Raw genomic sequence first — 26,005 nt, 5'->3', positions numbered from 1 at the left:
AAATATTTGAGAAATAATTGTTTGAGAAATAATTTGCTCAAAATTCTTCTTCTAAAAAAATTAAAACATTAATTATTTACCTTGGGGAAGCACCACCTCATGGCCAGCCAGCCCACTTCTGCTGCTTGGGCACATATTTAAAACTTGCTTTAGAAGAAGTAAATGCTTTTAGCCCCAGCTGTGAGAGGCTTGCTGTGTGTAAGTGAGAGGAAAATGGGCCCAAGGTCTCTGCTCAGGTCTCTTCTGAGCATAAATCTTCTACCAGCTCCACCAAAGACACATCCAGAGATCCCACACCTTCTCTGAGTTGGGAAAAGCAGCTCCTAAGCTTGTGTTTCACTTTAATAACACATGTAAACACCTTCCTCCATGGAAAACCCATTTACAGCACTGCAACCCCACTGCTGGTCAAAACTAAGAGCACAAAAGCAGCCAAAATCTGTCTCTCCAGAAGGACAGAAGGTGTAGGAGTGTGACACCAGGACACTGACCCACTCTCCTTCCAGCTACTTGGACTAAAGTTTGAAGAATGAAAGAATATTTTTATTAAAAGACTGATATGTTCAGGAGACACATCTAAAGGAAGAAGCCTTTCAAGAGATTTGAGGGGGCAAACATCCCACGCAGCAAAATCCAAGCTTAGCACATGTTAGACACAGTTCAATGAGCTTCTTTACTGTGCCTGCTTGACTAATAAAATACTCCTTGCTACCCTCACTTCTCATTTATCACTAAGACAACCACTCTGGATCAGTTTAAAGTGTTGCATGGAGAGAAAAAGAAAATGCAATCAAGATATTGGATATGGTTGGCATGAGGAGACTTGAAGGGACAATTTGGCAACAGCAGAGCCAAGGGAAATGCAGAGCTGGGAAGAGCTCCAGGGAGAAGGGATGGATGGGTTAGTCTGGAGAAGAAAACAAAAAAAATCTAAATAAAACAGTGAAGGAAGTGGGGCTTCACTCCAGCTTCTAGCTAGCTCAGTGTGAGCACTTCCCACTTCTGACAGCTCTCCCAAGGAGCCAGGGAAGATCCTGGTTTCCAGGACAGGCTCACAGGGAGGATCACCTGGACAGCTGTGGCTGCAGCACAAGAGAAACCTGACAGAAAGTCTTCTGCTGTTGGCCCAGACAGCTCCAAAGCTTCAGTGGGGCTACCAAAAAAACCCCACAAAGCCTTCCCCTACTGTGACAAAACCTACAAGAGGCAGAAATGCCTGCTTTGGCAGGGGGGTATTTTGTCCTCCTGGGAACATCAGCACCCATTTCAGTGAAGGGAGCACAAGGACTTTGCCTGGGAGGCTCCTGTGTCCACACTGTGACCCCACTGCAGCTCACAGCATTTCTGGATGTCTGCTGCAAGGCAGAGACAGCAAAATGAGGAAGGGCACAGTTCATCCCCTTCCCACCAACCTTGGACAGCTCTGATCCATTGCATCCCAGAACCTGGCCCTATCCATGCAGATAGCTTTGATTTGGCAGCTTTTATTCCCACCCTGCCACTGTGAGAAAGGTCCAAGGTGCAAAACATGGGAGAATTATGACCAGGATTACAAGCTCACTTAAGGAGCCAAGCTTTTTGCTTTTCAGGCTATGTATGAGAGCTGGAAAGGGATCCTGTCCATTAGTGTTGTCAAAAAAATTAAAATGTTCCTGTTTGATGCAAAAATAAAAGCATTTTCAAAGGCTCTTTGATGTGAAAGACAGAAAGACATGCAGGCAGATTCTGGAGGAGGTCTTGTCTTCAGCAATTACCAGCACTCTTTTTGAATCCTACTCCCCAGACAGAACTTTTATATGAAGTAGATAATCACACTGCAGAGTGTATCAGCTCTAAACCTTGTGGCTTTTCAATTAAGCAGCAATAACCTCCAGTCCAAAAACTCCTTAACCAAGGCAGGAATAAAACAAACAACCCCCAAAACCAATTAACTGCAGGTGAAGCAATTCCAAAGACATACTTGCTTTTAAAGGATTTCATTTTGAGCTCTTCTCGGGTAGCCATGCCAGTTTTCCAAGCAATATTTTGATCATTAAAACAAGAAGTGATGCAATTTCCACAGTGACCACAAACATACCAAGAATATTTGAGCTAAATTTATCCAGACTTCTTGTTTGAGTCACTGCTTTGGTTGGTTATTTTTCCATGATTTTCAGCTATGCACAGAGAGGAGCTGGGGACAGCCTGGGACTGAGTTTTTTTTCTCCAGCAGCATCTGAAATGCCAACCTTTATGCCTGGGAGGCACACACTGACTATCAGAGAGGAAATGAAGCTGCTCCTCCAGCTGCCAGCCCCAGGTCCCAGCTCCTTCCTCCCACTCTTCCTGTGGCACACTGACCCCTTTCCTCACCCCTGGGTGACTCTAGTGGGGTTGTCTTTGCACATGAGAAGTTCCTGAAGCTCACCAGGGATCTGCTGCCCTCTCCAAGTGGAGAGGGAGAGCCAAAACAGAGAGGATCTGCCCCAGGTTCCCACTGAGCATCTCCATGGCAGACCCCAACACAAACTGCTGACTCCCAGAGTCCCTCTGGCTGCAGAAGGGCTTTGGAAGAGTGAGAGCCTTTCCTAAAACTTAAAGGCTTTTTAAATAGGTCCCCTAAAATTAAAAAAACATGGAGACACTTGTGTTGTGAAAATACCAGCAGCTTACATAAAAGAGCTGCTGCTGTGGTGATACATAATCATGCAAATAAGCAATTGCTGACCCACTAATGAGCACACAGACTCAGATTAAGGGAAGGAATTAAATATCAGCCTGACTTGATGTAAAATCTGAAACAGAACCTATTAAGAGACAGACTCCATGGTTGAGTCACCATCCCTGGGGGGGTTTAAAAGCTCTGTGGATGTGGCACTTGGGGACATGGTTTAATGGTGGGCTTGGCACTGCTGGGGAACAGTTGGACTCAGTGACCTTAAAGGTCATTTCCAGCCTTAAAAATTCCACGATTCTATGATTTTATATAGCAGATTGGGAGTTGAATGGTATAAAATCCATCTCTCCCCTCTATCTGCAATGCAAACAGCTCCTCCCAGCTCACTGCCTTCTGCAAGCACAGCCCTGACAGCCCCACTATTGATCAGAGCAGTGAAAAACAAACAAACCACAGATTTAATGCTGTAAGGATCCCTGAAGATCCCATTATGTCAGTGCAAAGAATTTAATGGGTTTTGGATAAGGCCCCCATAGGCCCTGGGGAGGATAAAACTCCATAATTCATAGCATTTTCTTAATGCAAGTATAGAATCACCTGCAACATCTCTGTCAAAACACTACATCAATTACAGCCCTGGTAAAGGCTGAGCTGGTGTGAACACTATCAATTGCTGTTTTCCCACTGAAACAGAGGACAGCAGTTCCCTGACCCCAGAATCAACCCTCACCTGAAAGCTCCCTCATAAATCACACCTCAGGAACCTTGTAAAGAATTCCCTGTGTACAAGTGCTAAGGGCAAAGGATTTTCTTTGCTACGTTATCACCTTATCTTTGGGTTTTTCCAGACTTCTTGATAGAGTTGTCATAAGTTACATTTCAATGTGATACACCATAAATAATTTTAACATGAAGGTGTAAAAATAAAGCTGTAAAGCAGCAGATAATTCCAGATGCAGCTCAGTTGAAGACCAATGCTTTACTGCTGCTTGTAAATCAAGCTGGGTCTCAGGTCAGACTCCCTGCTCAATTAACTTCCCAAGGTCTTTGCTGCACCACTGGCTCTCCCAGCAGCTCTGCCCTCCTTGACACAGCCCTCAAGTTCAAGAGCAGGCTGGCTTTGATGGTCCTTGTCAGGAAAATTGTAAATGCCTCAGCATTCCTTGCCCCTTTCTGACACACACAGGTTGGTTTGCAGGGATGTTGTAACACCCAGCTCTGCACAGCAGGGCAGGTTTAACCACAGGCACGCTCAGCTGCAGACCAGCCTCCTGCAGGAGCCTTGGCCCCTTGTGAAATTGCACCACTTCTGTATGAAGAGTTTATTTAAATATTTAAAAATACAAGCCTATTACTGCCTTACTGGTGTACTTCCTATTCCTGCTGAACATTTCCTACTTCTCCTTCTGCAGGGCACTCTGCAGTGAGACTGACTCACACACAAAACCTGTTCTATTTTCTGCTTTTTTAGCTCACAGGAACCCTTTCAGTTTGCTGTTTGGACTCGAGTTTACTCGCAGCTCAACCAGCAGGAAGAAAACCAGCAAACCTTCCAGGCTGATTTAGTGTGATTATGGAGAACTTCACACGACTGACACACTCTGCAGCTCACCAGGGCTCTGCGTGCTCAGTTCACCTCCCAGATCCTCTCCTTGTCCTCACCCCACACTGTCACAAAACACCCAGGGTAATGTTACTGCAGGGTGATGTGTGGATGGAAAAAGCAGGACAGAGGCTCTGAGCACTTTTTCCCTGTTATTCAGCCCCAAGGCCCAGCTGCTGTTCCTGTCCCCACACAGCTGATGGGAAGGTTTTAAGGTTTACATGGTGATTTCATGAGGAACAAACTGGTATCAGTGCTGCTGATTTTCCCTTCCTCCTCTATTCAGCAGGAAAGATTTTTAAACAAAGTTATTCACACTCAGGCAACAGCAGTGAGGAAATAACAGAATCAGAGAACGGGCTGAGCTGGAAGGGACCCACCAGGACCAGTAAGTTCCACCTCTGCACATATCCTGCCCTGATGCCAACCAGGAGCAAAGCTGGAGGCACAAAGTGTGTCCCAGGAGGATAAACTGCTCCATTTGCTCTTGGCCAACCTTGAACTGCCACCACCCAAACTGCTGTGAAACTTTCCCTGTAAAACTGCACTTGCTCCTGAGCTGTCTGCTCTCTCCCCTTGGCTTTTCCAGTTCAAGCCTTGCTCACACCAGAGCCTTTCCCAGGATTCAGGAAGCAGCAGGAGCAGCTTTCCCTGTGAGTCAGATCTGAGCTGGGCCATGGGTGGGGTTGCAGAGGTCACTGCCATTGTGGGCAGCTTCTTTCTGATAGAACAGAAAGCCCTGCGAGCTGCAGGGTCAGCACAGCACCTGCACAGCTTCAGGGGCCTCTGGTGCACTCCAAATGACAACTCCAGCCACATGTTCTGGTTACTTGTTTGGTCCCTCAGGTAATACTTAGGTCCCTTTTCCAGGCACACTGTCCATGCCCATCTGAGCTTCCCTGGACAGTGCAAAGTCACCAAGTTACAACTGATTTGCCCCAAAAGAAGTTGCGAAGGTGCATTTAGTTAATACCTGCAAAGCTGCTGTAAAGCTTCAGGCAGCTCTCCTTGGCACTGCTGTCCCTAATTATGTAATGTTAGACACCTTCCACCATAACACCCCTCTTCAGGGTTCATTTCCAGATTTAGCAGGAGAAAAGAGACACTCTCTGGCATGTCTGAAGGATAATCCAATCCCATCTCTGAGACACACACCAGTGGCATAGGAATGCTCTGTGACTTGGAATAAAATTCCCAGTAAGAAGGAAATAAGCTTTTTAACAGAAGTACCCTTATGTTTCAGAAGACAATGATTGTTCTCCTACACCTCTGAGGAAGTCCTAGAAAACCATGCAAGAATTAAATCCTAGCTATGAAGTTTTGTAATGTTCAAAGAAATCAATCAGCCCATAGAAAGGGGGTGAATCTTTATGCTGTTCTACACATTCATAAAGTGATGCCTTTGAGTTTCCATTGTACTTCCTACAAAATTCACATCATGTCACCTCCTCTGGATTATGCAGAGCTCTTTAACCAAGCTTTAAAAAAAAACCCAAACCCTGTAGTTCATGAGAGACTGCAGCCACCCCCATACCCCTGCTCAGTTTCTTCTAATTAGGACAAGAAGAACAAATCCAGGAGAGGGGAAGCAGGGTTTGAGGAAGCAAGGGAGATGCTGAGAGCACCCACAAGGGAGCCTCATCCTGAGCTCTGGTGACAAATCCCCTCCGAGGGCTCGGTCAGCATCCCTGGAGGGCAGAGAGGGTCCAGCCCTGACACACAGCTCAGACATTCCTGGGGAAAGCTGTCATCCCGCTGGGACACAGGGAGATCACTGGCAACCAAGAGGAACAGCAGAGGAGACACCTGAGCAAGGTGAGCCCCTGCACACAATGTCACATTTTCTATCTAACAAGGATGCTGTGAGTGTGATTTTCTCCACATACAACTGGCCAGGGCTTTATAGCTGCCAGGGAAAAAAACCTAAAAAATGCTAAAGCTTCAGATAATGAAGGTGCACAAGGAGCTGCTGGAAGGTGCCTCCAGCCCTGCTGATCCAGCTGACCCACCCGGAGCCCCCGGCAGCACCGTGCTCTGGTTAAACCCCCACAGCCACAAGCCAGTCCCTCCTGCACAGAAAAGACTCCAAGCTCTGAGCACTAATGAGATGTCGGCATGAAAGAAAGGATCCGGAATCTCACTCCCCTTCCCAGCAGCTCCCGCTGAATGGGAGCAGGAGGCTGCATCCACATTGTTCCTCAGGGCATAAACAATGGGCTGGCATGTGGAGGCTGAGTGAGTCACCGTGCTCCTGCTTCAGCCCTGTAATGGGATCCGAGCCAGAACAAGGACCAGAAACTTAGGGAGTGGACCAGTTAGCTAATGACAATCATTCTTGGCAGGACACTAACAATGAGTTTAAGCATGTACAATACCCTTATAAAGAGCAAATCCTCCAAGGAAGTACTGGTGCCTTGTACAGGGATCTTAAGCTTTACAAGGATCCCTTTCCCAGTTTTCCAGCACTGTAGACTATTTTAATACAACCCAAATTTATCTATATAGAATAGTCTACCACTGATATTTGCATGCTTCCAGCTAACCAGTTTAACTGAATATAATTACATAACAGCAATGTGTAATAAAGTTCTCAGGAAAAAAACCTGAACTCAAAACATAGAAAATATAACTATTCCACTTTTCACTTCTTTATTCACTCCTACAATAATTTATTTGCTGTATCTTTAAACAGAGAGAAAACTTGTCAGAGCACTACTGCAGAACAAAAATTTAGCAATTCTGAACAGTTGTGAACCGTTAGCACAGATTAAAATTCTTCTCATGGTTTATAGCTTAGTATTCAAGTGCAGATAATTTCTTCCAGAGAGAAACCCAGAAGACAGAATTTAAGAATTTTAAGAATATTCAATAACCAAGCGTTACAGAAAGGTACAATGCTAATCACCAAAAGCAAACAGGAAAACCACAGAACAGGCAGAATACGTACGGAGAAAGGAAAGAGTTCCCAGAGCTCCCTGTGACGCTGCTGAGGAACGTCTTCAGACAAGACAAGGAGGCCTCTGAATAAACTATCAGGTTTTGCTTCATAGTTGCTGATAAAATCCAAAATAAGGCTGCAAAAACATTAGCTTCTGCTGGAGCCTGCTTACTCACTACAAAGCGTCAAACACACCTTCTTCCCACACTTGGAGCGCAGATGCTGCCTCCTAATGAAGCACTTGCTGCAAGGGGGGAACACCGTTACACAAGAGCAGGAGGCTATTTCTTGCTGCAGAAACATAACTGGGGTTTGACTCAGAGAAAGGCAGCAGTGCCTGGGAGATGAGGGTTGCAGTGAGAGAAACCATCCAAAAATAATTTGCCTGCTCAGGGAAAAAAAAAAAAAAAAAATTCACAGGAAGCAACCTGAAGCATATGTCCCTTCTAAAAGGGGAATTACTTTATTACATAAACACAAACCTTCTAATTTAGCCCGACATAAAATCACTGCAAGCCATGGAATTGAGCAGGGTAAAACTGGAGCAGGTTAATATCTGTTCAGGCTGAGAAGAGATGCTCTATTTTAGCAGCTTTCATATCCTGAATACCCATTGCATCAGTGACTGGGAACATATTTGCATCCACACACTGAAAAAGCACAGATCTTGTAAAACATATTTAAGAACTGGTGAGACATGATACATATATTGACTAATTCCCCATGCCTTTGGAGAACATCCCTCTTCAGGAAAATGCTATTCTTACCACCTCCATAGCTCAACATCACCTTCCCTGGAAGTAAAATTCCTTGTTCTAGACTGTAGATTTTCAAAGATCGGGCTCAAAAAACTTTCACATTTTTGAACTCCATCAAAGCCCAGTGGCAGGTGGCTATTGAGCACTGCTAGAACCTTTTGTTCCCAGTGTGAAGAGGAAAGAAACAAATCCTGCTATTTACCATTTTGTGGCTCCATGGTGCTCTCCCTGCAAACAGTGGATTCCTCCGTTCCCACACACCAGTACATTCTGGGTGGCAGTTGTGGAGGCCCCACACACAAACTTTCCACAGCACTTCAGAACAAGCAGGGTTGTCAAGGCTGGATGATCCCCATCAGGTGAATGCAGGAGCAGAGGCTGCTAGTGAGCACCATCCCGAAGAAACATCATTAATTCTGTTTAAAAATAAACAACAAAACAAATTAATCATTCCACTGTAGAAATGGTGACATGTTCATTCCTCTCCACTATCAGCACAGCTGTCCAAATGTCACACTGCAGAAATACACTTATCATCCTATAAATACAATTATTTTCATATTAGCTTCGTTAAGAGCACAACGTGAATTAACAGAGGGGACTACTACTACTAATTTCCGTGCTACAGAAAGATAATGTTCCTAATTTTTCACCACCAAAGCTGCTCCGTCTTTGGGCAGAGGACAAGGGGGTGGGCATGGGGTCACAGCTGCAGTTTCAGATTCTCCACAAGCTGGTGTAAAGGCAGGCCATTGAAACCCTGCAGTGCAGCTGGAAAAATCCTAAATGCAACCTCAAAACCTCTCCCATCCACAAAGACAACCACAGCTCTTGTAAGACTGCGAGAAAATGAAAAACACTGATGTGGTTACTGAGATAATCCTCTGTAGAAAAGAGAAGAGGGCAAAGAAAACACAGCAGCTCCTGTCCCCTCTGCCCAGCCCTTTCTGAGAACTCTCCCACCCTGGAAGCACCAGGCTTCTTCACCCAGGGAGGCAAATCAGCCCCTTAGGAGCTATTAAAGGTTGCCTGCTTGTGAACTGCCTGGTATAACAGGCAGCAGAAAATTGCACAGCTCAGTCTCCTGAGGCACTTCCAGCTCCTTCCCTTTCCACAGCTGCACAGCCCCCCTTAACCTCTCTGCACAGAGGCTCAAACTCCTGGAGGATTTTCAGTGCTTGCCCAAGCAGCATCAGAGCTCCTTCATTTGCTGCTTTCAGTTTCAGTCAGTGAACGCCTCTCAGATGTGACATGATGCACCTCAACTGACTCTTACTGGTTCACTCATGTCTGGTGTGTGATGATGAAGTTCTGATTTGAGGCTATAGCTCAGCAAAGCTCATCACCCACCTCCCACTCCAGGCAGCAAGGCCTGAGACCTTCCCTGACTCCCCTGAGCAGAGCTGGCTTCCTGAACTGGGATCAAAGGCCAAGGGGAATTTTAAATATGCTGATCCATCACTCCTATCCAGGGAGCTTTCTGCTCCTCCCTCCTTACACTGGGTTTCAACCGCCAGCCAACAACACTAAAAATCACTGCATCCTATTTCAGTTGTTTCTAGGCAAATATTTGAATTTTAGGAGCACTCAGCTTCTGCTGACCCTGACTTTGCAGCAGCAACAAGGACTGGCACCCCTGTGCCTGTCTGGGCTCTGGGTGCTGCAGGAGGCTGAGATGGAGGCAATCCCTAATCCCAGATCCAAGCCCACAAACTGCTGAATTGCTCTGTGTTGGTGGAGGACTGAATTCTGCTCTGGCCCACCAGACCCAGCTTCTCTCCTGGCCTCAGTTTCCCCTGCCCACACTGGCAGGAGGAGCTGGGGCCACACATCCCCCCATGCCACGGGTGGGACACGCCAGGCAGAGGGGTCGGGGAGGCTCTCACACCTCCCAGAGCTGTCCAGGCTGCTGACTCTGGCAGTGGAGGGGATCTGATGCTTCCAGCAGCCACCTGCCCACTGCCCTCGATGCACTGAGCAGCTCCAGGGAGAGCAAACACTTTCCCATGCACACTCTGGCCCAGCAGCTCTGCAGCAGACGATGGCTTCTGAGGCACTTCCCTGCCCTGACATGGGGACAAGCCATGTGCACCCACAGCAACTGTACAAGAAACACTCAGTGGGGGTCAGCACGGACCCCTGAGGCTTGAAAACCACTCCACTCCTGATTTTTAGCTCTCTACTCAGCCTATTCCCCAGGCAGAAACTTTCCTCGTATAAAGTAAAATTAAAAATAACTTTTAGGAAAAATAGCAGTGTGGTTCTGGTAATCAGTTCCTTTAACTGCAAGTAACTAAATGCTGTAGTCATGGGCACTGTATTACTGCCATACAGTGCCCAGGTAAGCAGGATTTCCGTATTTCAGGACCTTTTTGTATATAATTTTAAAAAAACCCACAGAGCTTTACCTTCAGGAAGGTGCACACAACTGTAACACGTGCAAACACCATGATTTTATTTCATTAGGGATTTGATTTAGGGAATCAATGAGCTCTGCAGAATCTTGTTCAGAAGGAGAGGGACCATGCAGAACACACCTGAACAGGTGTAAATGGGATTTACATCCCATTTCCCACATTCCCAGTCCTGACACCTGCTACTGCCCATACCTGAACCATACTCCTCTCCACTTCACCATCCCGCTCAGTCTGACCCTGTGCATTGTGCCTGAAAAGAGCCGGGCCCCCAGAAACATCACAGCTTGCCCAAAATCGCTTCCTAATTCATAAAAAAAACCCTGCTAAAACTTCAGTGCCTTACCCAAACCACCTGTTGATTCTGACAATCCCACCTGCGGATTGCCACGGGTCTGGGAGACCCAGGGACAGGGAAGGCGCTGGGGCTCTGCCCGGTGTCGATAGCGAACCTGGGGCCGAGGTGCCGGCCCAGGGACCCGGCCAGCCCAGGGACCCGCATCCTTCGTCCCGGGTGAGCAGCGAGCACCAAGCCATCCCTTCTCACACCCCGGCCGGCCGGGGGGACACCAGCCGCTGCACCCCGTTTCTGGGGGGTCTCTCACGCCTTCCCAGCCGCTTTCCAGCCCCCGGGCTGAGGCGTCCCCTCACAGCGAGTCCCGCCGCTCTGCGGCCCCGCCGGGCGGGGCGGCCGCGCTGCGCCCGCAAAGTTCCCTCCGAACTTTCATTTTCTTTAAAAACAAGCTCGTTTTCTCCCTCGTTTCCACCTGAAGCGCCCCGGCAGCCCCCCACACCGACTGCCCTGGCGGCGGGGCAGGTGCCCGAGAAGCGGCAGCAAAGCCACGGTACCTCCGCGTCCCGGGCCGGCGCTCCCGGCGCTGCCGCTGCCGCCTCCTCCTCGTCCGGCGCCGCCCGCACGCCTCGCTCCGCGGCCCGGGAGGCGGAGGGAGCCCGGCAGCAAAGGCAGCGGGACAGCGGCTCCTCCTCCGGCCCCAGGCCCGCCGGCCAAGGGCGAGTCCCCCGGCACGGCCCCCGGCCTGCCCCGAGGGCAGGGCTGGCCCGCAGGAGGAGGAGGATGGAGCTCCTTGCCCAGACCCGGCCCACACGCACGCCCGCCCCCGGGCAGCCCTTGGGCTCCGAGGGTTTGCGTTCTTTAGGAAAAGCCAGCGTGGGAGTGGCGGTGGCTGGAGCAGGAGCGCTCCCGCAGCGTTGCCCGTGGTCCCGGCCTTACCGGGGCACAGCTCCCGGCACAGCTCTCGGCACAGCTGCACTTTGAAAGTTGCTCCTTCCCCGGATCGCGGCGAGTTCGGTCCCCGCTGGAAGAGCGGAGCGAGGTTGCCCCCTCTCTTCGGAAGGAGTCGGATGTTGGTGTCCGCGGCCCTTCCCCACACTGACCCATTCCTCTCCAGCAGCCTCTGACGAGCCAGGGATTGCTCCATTTCCCCCACTCGTCAGACCAACTAAGAAAAAACCCCAAACATTTCTGCGTGCCTTTTGCTTTGCTGTTCGCAGCCATTCTGTAAATCAAATTAAACACAGAGGATGTGTTTTACCCTGGTCGGCACCTAGCGATGGGCCACTGATGGTCACTTGGGGTGGATGTGCATTCACAGAAGGGCTGCAGCAGCCTGAGATTTGCCTGGGAGCTCCTTTGGGTGATTGTGGAGACACGGATGGGTGTTCGCTGCTGCTCTTCCCTGTGTTCAGGTCCCCATCAATCTGCATCCAGTTGCAGCCGTAGGTAGAGAGCAAGAACGTAGCAACACTACTGTGTTCTGACTTTAAACACAGCTAAAAACCAGTGTTACCTGTTTTCACCATCTTTCCACCTCTTACCCAGCCTGCTCCCTTTTATGCCTCACAGCCCAGCTCTTACCCAGACCTTTCTTACACCATTTTTAGCACAATGTTTGAAAACACCCTAAAATAACTATTTTTCCTTTATTATGATAGAGCCTCTAATTTCCTTTGGCAATAATTTACCCACATATTCAAGCTAATTTTTCCCTTTTTTCCCTCCCCATATCTCATCCCACTCTTCCTTAGGTCTCCATTGATTATGTCACTCACAGTAATGCCTCTGTATCTCCAGCCTTCCCTTTTCTGGACTCTGAAAGCTTCTGACTGATGCTGTCAGTGAGTGGAAAATTCAAGGAGTTTGGCTTGGCCTGTTGTAGGGAGCCCAAAGGAATTTCTCACACATCAGATGGGAAGAGAGTTAAAAGACAATGGAATGTTCTTGCTCTGTATCTACATTGCAGATGAGGGAAATGAAACCGGGCTGGGAACACATTCAGCAGAACCACTCTGGTGGTGGATGTGTCCCAAGGGGTTTGGGGAGCAGCCAGAGCAAGGCAGGAATTCCCATCTGGCTGCAGGAGCCACAGTGTCTTTAAACACTTCATTTTGAGGCTCACCTCAGAAGGAAAAGAGGATCCATCCAGCTTTGTGCTTGCCCCAGCCAGCTGCAGCTCTGCTCTCCTCCCTCTGCTGATGGTAAATGGCACAACTTGAGCTTTTATGTGCACAACACTGACCACACCTAGCACTTTACTCTTAAAATTACAAAAACTAATCCAAAAACTGGAAAAAATTTAATTAATTAATCCAAATTGCAAAAATTAATCCAAGTGCAGATTCCCTCACAGTGCCCCAGCGAGATACTAAATCCTCAGATACACCTGTTTCACAAAGTTAAACATTTATTAGGAACAAGAACTATTACAAAAAAGATATCCATAGTCTAAATATATACATGAGGTTTAAACATAACATTTTCATGTACCTTTAGCTATAAAAATACATTAGATTAACTGTATTCTAATTTATAAATATAGTTCTTTTCTTTAAAAAAAACAACTAGTATTCATATGAAAGCCTTACTGTGCAATGGAGGAATATATATACCCTCTAAGGGGTTATTTTAAAGTTAGTGTCTAGTGTTATATAACTTACAAAATTCAGTGTGTAGAGTCAAACCCTGATTTATACAATAAGAGATACATTGACTTTTAAAAAACTTGATAAGGGGGAAAAAGTGAAATATATATCATACATATAAAGCCAGAAGAGTAGGGTTTTAAGAATTTCAGATTATTTCAGTTTCCACCACTGTTTATCAAAAATACAGAGATACATCAAGATAAACAGCCTTCTACTGTTTGCCTCACCTCTCTGCAGCCCAAGGAAACCCTCAGGTGGGCAAGAGTAAAATGTTTGTCTGAGAAGATGTTTGCACTCTTATGTGTCTTACAAAAATAGAAATTATTTACAATGATCCCATTTGGTCTTTCATGGGGAAGGGAGGACATTTTCATCACTGGATGGGGAGATTTACCTGCCTCACACCCCGTGGGAGCACAGGCTCCTGGTTACCCTGTGGGAGGTATGTCACATCACAAGTGAAGTGATGTTGAAGTGCAATTTCAACATTCACCAACTAATAAGGAAGTTTAGGCTCATGCAAACTTTTTTCCTTACTTATCACCACCCACCTTCCTTCCTCCTCCAAAAAAAGCTCCACTCATGCAACAGAATTTGCTGCTGTCTGAGCCTATCTGTGAGCAAAGGAAGGTACTGGCTAAATCCTGGCTTGCAGCAGAGAAGAGAGGTTAGACCTGCATGTCTGCTTCAAGCTCTGACATCTGGAGCAGCAATCCTTATCAGTGCTCCCTGGGGATCTGCTGATAAGCCATAAGGTGGGTTTGTTCTCAGAGGACAATCCCAGAGGGATCAGCTGAGCTTCCTAACAAGCTGTCACCACTAACTCCGGCATACATGGCTGTGGCTTTGCCAGGGCTCTCCAGCAGAGTCAGGAGGAGGGAAAGCAGTGAGCCAGGAACTGAAGATAGCCTGTGGCTTGTCATTCATCTCATGGTAATTAATCTCATAATAATGTCTAGGCATGCAAAGGAGTTACTGCAGGAGGTGCTAAGGCATGAGCTGGCTGTGACAGCCACTCCAAGGGACAATCCAAGGCAGTTTTCTAAGTGAAGGATCAGCTACTCTGTGCTGGCCATGGGATGACAGCACTCACAGGGACAATGGCTGTGAAGCTGTGACAGACTGAAGTCCAGCCACAGCTTATTCCATGCTAACTGGCTTGTACACCCTTCTCCTCAGCACTCAAGGTGTGCTTGGGAGCACCTGCCTTTCCACACTGCACTTCCAGGAATGTATTTTAAGCTACATTCATACAGGATAAAGAAGCAGTGTGAAGAGCTATGTTTTACTCTCAAAGTAATAGAACTGGCTCAAAAAACAAAGAGATATTCAAAAAGCCTCAAAGTTGCAGAGAAAGAGGGTGCAGGGCAGTTTCCTGCAGATCTTCTGCTCCCTCCCCCAGATCAGGACTGGTATGGGGTGTTTTCTGTGGGGTATCTACCATGCTACATGCTCAGCATCCAACTCGGTGTCACCACGGTAAGTGCAGTGCAAAATCCTCTTGAGAAAAGTGCTGTAGTGAAGGTTTGAGATACAACTGTGACTCACTGGGAGCCAGAGGGGTCAGCAAGTCAGGAACTTGCATTTGCAGCATGTGTAGTGTGTGCACACCCAAACATCAGGTTCCAAGGACACTTGAAAGTCTGGCTCTGTTGGGTGACATAGTGGCCCCAAAGGAGTCCTCCAGGAAACTCCCACAAATCTCATTCAGGGCTAGAATATCACCAGGATGGAGAATGCAGGTATCTTTAGAGAAACCATAGTAGCTCTTTCAAAGGGAATTTCCTTACAGATCCTTCCATGAAAGCTTGCACTCCCATTCCAAACTGCAGCTGCAATCTTCACACAAACTCCACCAGCTCCAGTCAAGCTGTTCTAACCCTTCCTTACCACTCGAGTCCATCTCTGCCAAGGGAAACCCAAGTGCCTCTGAAGGTATTTGCCAGTACCTGTGATGGCACCAGCAGTCTCTCTAGCATGCCAGTGATGTCCATGTCCTTCAGGGGTACAGCTGGGAAGCAGATGTCCTGCCAACACTGTGACTGACCAGTTTTGAGTCACAGGGAGCAGGCAGATGTACAGCCAGGGACTTGTGCAGTACAAGTGTGTACTGCCAGCAGGGTCAGTGAATCAGTTTTTGAAGAGCCAGTTGGCAAAATGGAGCCCAGCAGATTCAGTGTTTCTAGAGGAATAAAGACAGGTGTTTGCATGTTCCTTCCCACCCCTCCCCTCCCCCTTGCTCTGAACACGTCCCCCATGTGTCACATTCAGAGTGTCAGCATTTCAGGCCTCCTGCTCTCATGGACTCTTCTGGGACAGTTTGATGGTGACTGTTTTCACCTCGGTGTATTCTGCCAAAGCATACTCCCCACTGCAAAAGAAAAGAGGGACAAAAGGACAAACAGTTGTTGAATGTTAATGTGTATTTCTCTGAGAGAAGAGAGTTGTACACATGTGCATTTCTGACATCAGGTCATTAAAACCAGATCTGAACAATTTACACCAGCTATCCACTTGTCCCACCACCTCTAATAGCCACCAAGTACATGCACACAAGTACATACAATTACACCCTGTTGTGAGGGAAACACAGAGTCCTCTGGTCACTGTAACCCACAAGATGATGCTTGTGACTCTGCCTGTGCAAACTGAGTGCTGCTGTGAGAAGCCAAACAAGAGACAGCACGTACACACAGCTATTGGTGCTTAGACAGCAACTGAAGTTATTTTTTCACCAAAAGAAAGCTTCTATCTACCATGTCATCAGGAGGGCACAGTTGCTCCAGAAATGCATATTGATGAGAGAGCCCACCACTACATTATGTCTTGGTTGGTGATAACTGGCTCTGTTCCCAGGCCCTACCCTTGGGAAACCTCTGACATCCTTTAATTAGCCAGGCAGTCAGGCAAAGCAAACCATAAGGTCTCAATATATAACTGTGTCAAATCTGAGGATTAATTTATTTGCTGTGCTTAGCAAATGAGGCACCTGAATGTCTCAGAGCAGCAGATGTACCAGAACAGTTACTGGAAATGCTTTCTGGGATTAAATCTGGCTTGTGAAAAAAAGGTGTGTTAGATTCCTCTGAGGAGTCTGCTGCATGGTCTAAGAAAACCTGTCTCCTATACAAGAAGAAAATTAAGATTTAAGACAATGTCTCAGTTCTGTATCTAACTCATGGAGTGACCTTGGTTTAAAAATTTCAGCTTTAGTAACTATTAAGAGCTGAAGTGTCTGGTAGCCCCACTGCAACAGGTCAGGCTGGAGAAGAGGGAGAGAGAGCTCTTGTGTAATTTAGCAGCAACCTGGGAAGGTGGGATGGAAAATGATTTGGGAGATCATTCCTTCCCACCTGAACAAGGAGCAATGATACAGCAGCCAAGAGAGGCACAGACACCACCATGGAAAGATGGAGCAGGTTTGGGGTGGATACCAGTGTCTCCAGCCATGGTGCCACACTTCTCCCTTCATCTAAAAATCTAACTGGTATGGAAAAATGCTTGCAAGTGGACTTGACTGAACTGGAGCTATTAAAAGCTCATAAAGCAGATGAAGGTGCTCCTAAAGGAATGCTTTACATCCACGCTCTGCTGGCTTAGCACCTCCCTGTGGGGCATGCTGCAAGCCTGATTAAACTTTAAAAGCAAATTCAACAGTGTTTTCACAGTCACAAATGTTATTGCATTCACCACCCACACAGAAACAAAATACTGAGCAAAACTTACAGTTCTCTGCCATTGCCTGACATTTTAAAGCCACCAAAAGGAGCCTGAGCATAGAGCGCATTGTAACAGTTGATCCTACAATAAAAACATCAATTTTAGAAAGACAATTCAATACCAAGGAAAAGCAAGATGATGACAACAGCAACAATACAATAAAATCTGAAATCTCTGTTTTCTCTGTCATACACTTGAGAAATCAGATTATTGCAATAAAATCTTCTTTTGCTGCAGAAACAGAAAACATCTGAGTAGTTCTCAGTCTGACCTACATCTTGCTTCATATCCTCTAATGGCAAAGACATTCATCCTTGAGCTAGAATTTATGCCATGTTCAGAGTCATTATTAAAATAAATAGTTCAGGCTATTCCCTAATTTATGAAGCACATTCTGAAATGAACATGTTTACCCAGCTCTCTAAACACTCACAATGAGGCCCCAGCATCCCCTTCCAGGTACAGAAAACATTTGGACTGTGTCAGACAATTGTGTCACAGTAAAATAAAAGCACTGGGCCCATTTCTATGGATACTTGGTAGAAAAAGCTGATGCAGACACTTCCCCAGCATCTCAGTATGATCAAATGACTGAAGGTCATGCAGCAGAGGCATGGCTTGTGCTGGAAGTGTGGACCTCCATATGTGTTCAGCACATGCATCCTTCAAAGCCCAACATCCCATTTTTATGTAAATATTTGAGGCTGATTCTTCTGGTGCCAACTCTTAAAATTAATCCTCCACATCAGAATCAGATACCAGATCAGCTTCCTGTCCTGAGTGGGAAAAAAAATCAGGATTCCATCTTTAAAATCATTCTAATATAAAATAAGAAATTTTGTACACAAAAAGAGCTGCTTTTCTTTGTGACAATGGTATGTTGCCACCTACTGTCCATACTGGTTTGTGCAGCAAAATCCCATCTGGTGCTGGCAAAAGATCATGAGAATTGCTTCTTGCTACATACAGGGTTTTGGAAGGCACAATGTCTGGTGGAGCTTACTACAACCCCAACAAAGAAATACCTCGACTGAAGGAAAAAACAGTCCCTTTCTCAACATGCTGTCTGGACTCACCACCTCATTTTGAGGAATGGATGTTGCTTCTGAGCAGAACATCAAGAATTAGGCAGGCTACTAATCCATTTTAGCTGCAGCATTTAGAGAATCACAGATATTCTGAGTTGGGAGGGACCCACAAGGATCACGAGGTTCAACTCTTAAATGAGCGGCACACATGGGGATGGAGCCCACAACCTTTATCATCTTACTAACACGATTGCAAGTCCTAAATCCCTCTCCCCTCCCAGGAAACAAAGCCCCAGCCCACCCTCTGTTCCCAGGCTGCTCACCAGACTGTTCCTGACTGCAGAGCTGAAGCCAGGGTTAAAGCTCTGTCCAGGTTCTTGGTGAACACTGCAGCTGTGAGTCCGTACTCGGTGCTGTTGGCTCTTCTTATCACTTCTTCTATACTCTTGAACTTCATAATTGGCTGAACTGGCCCAAAAATCTGCAGATATCAATTAAACTTTAGTACAGGAAAGCATCTGCTAATCATGGTAGTTTTGAAGTAATCAGAATCAGATGCTCTGTTTGGATAATATATCAAAATCTTATATTTTAGCCTTCTAGGGGTCACTGATGGAGTGTCCTAAAAGCTACTAATTAAACTTCAAAGGAAGCATTGTGATGGGCTGCAGTAGTTAATAAATGTTAAGATCCAACAAGTAATGGATCATCTGTAACAATCAAAATAAGCAGAGCTGGATCTGGACAAGTTACAAATGATTCATCCTTACTCCATTTACAACTCTCCTTTTGAACTCCGAAGCTGAGTGTGCTCAAGTAACAATTTATTTCAAGGACTGCAAATTTCCTTCCTTGGTTTTAACCCTGATTTTGTCACTGTATGCATTTTATTTGCATGCAGTGCATTAACCACATCTGTGTTCAACCACAAACTTGGCTTCCCAGGTTGCCAGTACAAGCAACAGCCATACAGAAGGTTTCCCAAATTTTGGGATGGAGTCTCTCATTGGGCACAGTATCAAAGGTGGAGCCCTTTCTTGGTGTGCAGGCTCTCACAGCACAATAAAGCCCATTGAATGTGAGAAACAGACTCATTTGGGCCACTTTTAAGCTCATACAAGGGTTTATAAATGTCTTTGTTTTGGGATATCCAGGCTCTTATGTGGAGCCTTAATCCTAGGCAAAGGATGAACATGCATTTGCAACAAAACTGCCAATGAATGGAACTGGATAAGCTTTGTGAATCATGGCTTGGGATTTGGAGTCAGTTCATTAAGAAAAGGTTTGTCATGGGATTTTCAGCTCTTTTTCTCTCTATTTTTAGCATGTAACTCATGCCCTGACTGACTGATATCTTTCCCAGGTTCCTCAGAGATTCTGTGGCAGATCTGAGACATTTAAACATCTTGCCAGGAGTGAGCAGCAAGCAGCCCCATAAAAAGCACTAGGCTAAACTTTAAACTACAAATGCCAGTTAGACTTTGGCAACTACTTATTTTCCATTAGGGAACATGATGAAAAGTAGATTAACTTCTATTTCAAAGGAATATCACAGCATCTAATCACATGCAGCTTGTTCCACATTTCTACATATGAATAATGAAAGCCAGAGTATTAGATCTGCACTTTGCTGGCTTTGGCCATGTTTTCATATAGGAAAGAAATAGTCAGTCTCAGGAGATTTTGCCATGAGAATGGAATCTGGGATTGTTTCAGATGCTAAGGCTGTTTTAGAGAACTTCAGTAGCTGTTCCTTTGCTCCTTACCAGCATCAGGTCCCGGAGTTCTTTTCCCACTTTTCTTCAATAAAGCAACCCCTTCTCTACAAAGGAGGGGAGCAAGAACACACATTACACTGTTCATGGTCACTGGCAATTACAGGGTAAATAATTGCTCCAGCCTGCCACAGTGTCAGTTATTTTTACTCAGTTATTTATATTTAAAATTAAGGATTCAGACAGAACCTCTCCATTACCACTATTTCTGATTCTGAAGCAGCATTTTCCAGGTGATTTGTACTGTACCTCCTCTTTGGCAATTCTCATGTTGTCAGTGACCTCTGAAAACACTGTAGGTTTTATAAACAGGCCCCTGTCTTCGATGGCAAGACCTCCACACTCCAGCTTAGCCCCTTCTTTCTTCCCACTTTCTATCAGCTCCAGGATTTTATCAAACTGTTTTTGGTCAATCTGTCAGACACAAAAGGAAAGAAACAAACAGCAGCACCTTCATTATCATGGTTCCAGAGAGGAGTCATGGAATGTGGCCCAGGGGCACATTTGCAGGGCACTGTCAAAGTGGGTCAGTTTATAGCTCAGTTTAGGATGTGGCACTCAGGGAGTAAGCAGGGAGAAAGACAGGACATGGGCATAGCTCAGAGCCACAGGACACACAAGGTGAAGTGACATGTGACAGTTTAATCTGATCTAATAGTTTGCTGTCACATGGAGGAGTCTTTCCCCTTTCCCTTCCTCCATGTCCTGGATGTGTGCTCCCACAGCTCACCTCACTGGAGCTCTGGGATTTCTCACCTTCTCCAAGCACTGGTTATCTCAGTAGCAGTATGAGAACTGCCCGAGATAGACTGGGGAGCTGAGCAAGGGATCTGACCAGCAGCAGAGTCAGTACAGGAGAGGGAGGGCGAGGATCTAAGAACTATTAACTCAATTTTGCTGCAGTGTGCAGCTTCACCTACAGCTCTCTGTCCCCAGCTGGAACAGCCCAGTGAGCTCTGCCTCCATCTCCTTCCACAGTGCACACTCCACCAACAGCCTCAACATAAGCCCTGTTGGTGGGGTGACTTCACAACAACTGCTGCACCAAAGCCTTGCTTTTAAAACCAGAATCACTTTTCACAGTTCTTAGAAACTGGTATAATCCTGCATTTTTTTTTTCTCTCTCACATTTAACTGCCTTTTCTAACTCCTCCTAGCTATGGAGTAATCTCAAATAGTGAGTGCTGCTGTCAGCCTTTAACCAGGGATTTCTATAGGGGTGGGGAAAGGCCAGTCCAGTGACAGGACCCTGAGGCTGCACAGCTGCACCAGGACTTGGAGGACACATCATGCACTCCACAAGCACAGTGTGTCCTGTCCTGGGAACAGGTGCAGAAGCCCACAGCACTTCCACTCACTGCTGACCCTTCTGTGCTCCATGTGCAGCAGTGGGCTGCAGAACTGCAGGTTTCAAACAAACAGACCTGGCCCTTGACACGATGTGGAATTAAGTGATGAAACTCCTCAAGACAGCACACTGGAGATAGTAAAACACTTAGAGATGTTTTTAAAAAGAAAAACTCAAAAAAAAGCTCAACAAATTTATTGAGGTGATTAAAGAAGGCTCCACCCACTAGTACAAGGTGTCTTGGAAGGCTGGGGGATTATTCTGATTGCCAGGTATCTCCAGATGCTTGTTCTGGCTCAATCCCCCTCCCTAGGCATCTGGTTTTATTTCAGCAGGGCCAGTTGCCAGTTGGGACTGTTTACACGGAGTGTTCCACACTTGACTCCTCCAGATTACAGACTATATCCTGTCCCTAGTTAATCCTGACCACACACAATCCAAGTTTTCATGCTTTTAGACAAATATCAAAGCTGCAGGAGGGTGTCCTTGGGATACTTGTGGTACACATTGGAAACAGAGCCCAGCACATCTCCAGGCAAACAGATGTGTGAGCAGCACGTGCACTGTGCGTGTTCTCAGTGCTTGTGTTCTCTCATGTGTTAAGGTGCTACCCAAGGACACACTTAATTCATGCTACTGCCCCAGGAAATGTGTGTCCTGCTGTAGGATACAGTGTCACACTGAGTTTGGCAGGTGCCATACACATTGTCTATTTGTCTGGTTGCTTAGTTGCCAAGCGTAAATAATTTGAAAATATCTGCAAGTGCTTTCCATCCTGGCATGTCTGTGATCCAGACCAATCCAGTCCATCCACTTCACATCACAGAAAACAAAACAAGGATATTTATACAGCTGTAACTTGTTGCAAGGCAAACTACAGTTAGATGAAAAGACACTGGGGAAAGAAAACATTTGTAAAAATGACACGCAAGGGTGGAACTGTTTGTCATTGTAACTAGAGCTTGCAAGGCTTGTTTAAATTCTGTCCCCTACTCCACTATTATTTATGGTTCAAGCATTGAATTCTATTAAAAACACATGATCTGGTAAAGCAAATTCTACTATTTGTTCATCTAATTCAATAGAGAAGGGAGCTTCTAAGGATCACTGCAATACTGAAAATCCGGGAACCCCCAAATCTTCATCTCTTGCTTCATTTCAGTCAAGACCACAAGGAGAATTATTTCCATGTGCAAACCTAGTGTTTGTAATCCTACAAAATAGCCCACAACTGGGTCCAACAGGCTGTTGGACACAACCCTTTCAACTTAAATGTTTTATTTTCACACTTTATTCCTAAAATGCATGTCTACAATATAAGGAAAATATTCACTGTATTATAAATCAAATTATATGTTTTGAGCTGAATAATTACTGGCTAACAAGTACCACAATTAGTGCTTGTTTTATTTCTGTAGACTAGATCTTGCAGTCCACAAATCCCAGTATTTGGGTTCTAAAATAACAAAACTAGTCCAGTCTTGTTCTAATGTAATCCCTGTTCCAGCGCCCCAGAATGTCAGTCTCATCTAATGCAGTTTGCTGCTCACAGTTGTACAATGCACTGGTTAACCAGTTTGCCATCTGTGCAGATTTACTTTATTGCTTCCTGTGATACAGCAGCCAGGAATCCAAAGTCTAAAAATGCCAGCATTTGAGATTGGCACTCTGCTCAAACAGTCCTGAGCACCCCTCAGGTTTCTTGTGGTGTCCTTTGAATTCCAGCCAGTCAGCACTGCCAGACACATGTGAGTTTTGGAGAAGTCTCACCAGATGCATGCCTCATTTCTGTCTAAATTTAATGCTGTTTAAAGTTGACCTAATTTTAATCAGAGCAGCACAGTTTATATCAGCATAACCCAATGCTGCAGCTGACACAGTCTTTTCCCACTGCCATGCCATGAGCATCTATGTGAGCAATAATCCACATCAGGGGACTGACCTGAGTAAAGCCTTTCTTCCTCACTTCCAAAAAGGCTGGATTAGACCTGAATCAGCCAGTGCCCCAATCCAGTGCAGTGCAATGTAGGAACAAACAACTGCACATGGGACCATTTTCCAGGACTAGCTTACTTCAAATTCTTGTGGAACAGGATTGTCATCACCTGCAGCTGATGCAGGACCAAAGAGATGATGAGCTACAACCACTGTCAGCCTGAAGGTTGGCTTCAACCCCTTCCCCTTGCTGGCTCCTAAGCCAGTGACCATTCCACAGTGGGATCTATGCAACATTCTTGTTATGCTGTTTGTATGTTCATCCTGCCTTACACCAAAGGAAAATGAAAGCAACAGGCTGGATATGAAGCATCTGATGGGGAGAGATTAAGAAGATAAATTATTTTTCCTGGTGATTCTTCCCTTGTCCATCAGTTCAAGATTAAAAAAAACCCTCACAGCGAAGCAGGTTACTTCAGGAACAGAGAAAAAAATTATCTGGAAGCTTCACATTTGAAGAGTAACTTGTGGACAAGTGTGAATCTTTGCTACTTTCAGAGGTATTTTTAAGTCCTTGTGACACTGCATCATTTCCCTCCTCTGCTTAAGTTTCTGTATGTGCCCACAACATAGGCTCCAGAGAGTGAGGAGCCATAGCTGCAGAGGAAGTGGTTGTCCCTTTGAACTGGCAACCACATAAGAGCTTTGGGATTTACAGTTTCCTCCTACTCCCTCAACACCTTGCTATTCCAACCCTGACAGCTGCATACACTGAAGTTCAGGTGTGTGTGGGTGTTCTCTCTCTCCTACAAGTATAACAGGTAAGCCAGAGCAGGAAAAAAGGACAAATAGTTAAAATAGTTAAAATCTGATCAGACACTGCTATTCCAACTCTCTCTTAATAACAGGTCTGTATGCAAAGGGTCTCCCCTGAGGCACAGCAGTGACCCCAGAGGATGGAGCTGTGCCACAGTGCATCCTGGAAGGGCTCTGCCAGCCTGGCAGGAGCTGGAACAATGATTAAATTAAACAAGCAGCCCAGTTCAACATGCTCCAACCACTGCAGGGTGTTTCACCCTTTAAACTCACAACTGAATGGATTCAGGAGCTGTTCTCATGGAATCAGTGTTTGAGGGTCAGCTCATCTCTGCTGGAGCAAGTCTCAGCATGGGATTCTCTTCCTAAGACTCCTGAGCAGTTTGAAATCTCTAGGCAAGCTACAGAGCTGGATGCAGCCTCAGCATGAGCAGGGGATGTACCTCATCTTATTGCCCCTGCATGAGGGCAAGCAATGAGGTTTTACCATGCATGAATCATGTGGAGATTCAGATCCAGATAAGGAGAGGGAGAGGCAGATGTCCTCAGAGCCACCCCTTCTCTGAGGGATCCTATACAGACAGCATCAAGGAAGAAAAACCCACAGTGCAGTACTGAGAAAAAGAGGCCTTGGCTATAGGTTTCTGGGGACTTGCTTTATTTTTGGTACCAAACAGTGGGCCTGTTAGGAGATCTGACCTAAGGATCATCTTCCCCCAGAGTTCTACAGCACAACTCAGATTGCCTCAAAAGGAAAAACTAAGAGGAAGGCTCTGGAAGTATTGAGGAGGCTGGTTCTGACAGCAGTTTGGCATGTTTCTTCCTCCTAATTCAGCTGAAACTTCTCCAAAGGATCAGAAAGGCAGCAGAGGAGGAGAGGGAAAGTGAGGACTCAGGAGTCTCTGGGCTCTAACTACTTGTCATCACCCACACAGCCAAGGAGCTGAATAGCCATTTAGCTGCACTCTTCTGCACAGAGCTATGGCTCACTGCAACATGCTTTGTGTTACTGCACCAGGGAGACAGCCCCTTCCATAAAGCTGGATAAGAACTGAATTAAATACATTTGTGTTTTGAAAAAAATTACAACATAACATTTCAACAGTTGTGATTAATTGATATTTAAAATAGAGAGGAAAAATAAAGCCACGATACATTACTCACCCCTCGGCACTTCTGCTGGGACCGCATCCGTAAGGATAATATTTACACAAGGAAAATTATACAAAACCACAACCAAAAACCAAACAACAGCTACTCTCAGACACACACTTACCTGGGGCCCTTGTTCAGTTCTGGCATCAAAGGGGTCTCCAACCAGTCTCTTCTTGGCAAACTCCACGCTGCGCTTGACGAACTCGGGGTAGATCTGCTCCTCCACGAAGACGCGGGAGGCGGCCGTGCAGCACTGCCCCTGGTTGAAGAACACGCCTTGGTGGGCACATTCCACTGCCAAGTCCACTGTGAGAAGACCCAGGAGGGAAAAGTGTTACCACATGCACAATTCCAGCATTCCAGTGTTTCCAGACTTGTTGTTTTCCCTTCTCTTTGGAAAACCTCTTTAAAAAATGCTGACAATGGTCCACACCCATGGAAGGCACTCAGAGGGCCTCACTGCCCCCAAACCAGATCTTTTATTGCATCCACCTCCCTTCCTGCCTTTTGTCTTGAGGTCTAGCTGGCCATAGTTCCTGATACTTTCTTCCACAAGAACTCACTGAAGGCAGTGACCAGTTTTTCTTGCTCTGGCAATTCTTGATACCATGCATTGGTTCTTAAAGACAAGTTTCAGTCATGATTGCTCAGAAAGCAGCATGCCAGCTTTGGCCAGCTCCTTGCAATCCTCACAATTAGCAGCTGGCACAAATACCTCTGATTTTCAATGTGTGCTGTGCAGGACTGGAGAGGATTTTACTGAAGCCAAATAGGATTTTCCAACCATTTTGGTGGTCACAGATTAAACATATCTCCTAGTACTACTGAGTCATGTAACAAAATTGCTATGAAACACACAAGATGAGCCCTGCAGACCACCAGGATAGAGGTGAAGGCTGGATTAGATCAGGTCCTA

The 26,005-nt window shown here is 46.1% G+C and overlaps 1 protein-coding gene across 1 annotated transcript in view; it reads right to left on the bottom strand.

The window, feature by feature from the left end:
• Positions 1 to 13,064: 13,064 nt before the first annotated feature.
• The window catches only part of ALDH1A3 (aldehyde dehydrogenase 1 family member A3), a 33,250-nt gene continuing 20,309 nt past the window's right edge, over positions 13,065 to 26,005 (bottom strand). The window contains exons 9-13 of the mRNA XM_058811808.1: positions 25,211 to 25,395; positions 20,085 to 20,249; positions 18,384 to 18,541; positions 17,039 to 17,113; positions 13,065 to 15,683 (exon numbers count right to left, since the gene is read on the bottom strand). Coding sequence (XP_058667791.1) covers positions 15,611 to 15,683; positions 17,039 to 17,113; positions 18,384 to 18,541; positions 20,085 to 20,249; positions 25,211 to 25,395 — 656 coding nt within the window. The 3' untranslated portion in view covers positions 13,065 to 15,610. The remainder of the gene's footprint in view (positions 15,684 to 17,038; positions 17,114 to 18,383; positions 18,542 to 20,084; positions 20,250 to 25,210; positions 25,396 to 26,005) is intronic.

Source organism: Ammospiza caudacuta, chromosome 10, assembly GCF_027887145.1.
Source record: "Ammospiza caudacuta isolate bAmmCau1 chromosome 10, bAmmCau1.pri, whole genome shotgun sequence".
NCBI classification, from domain to species: domain Eukaryota; kingdom Metazoa; phylum Chordata; class Aves; order Passeriformes; family Passerellidae; genus Ammospiza; species Ammospiza caudacuta.
The sequence above is the reverse complement of the archived record's forward strand: the minus strand, read 5'-3'. Positions and strand labels throughout refer to the sequence as shown.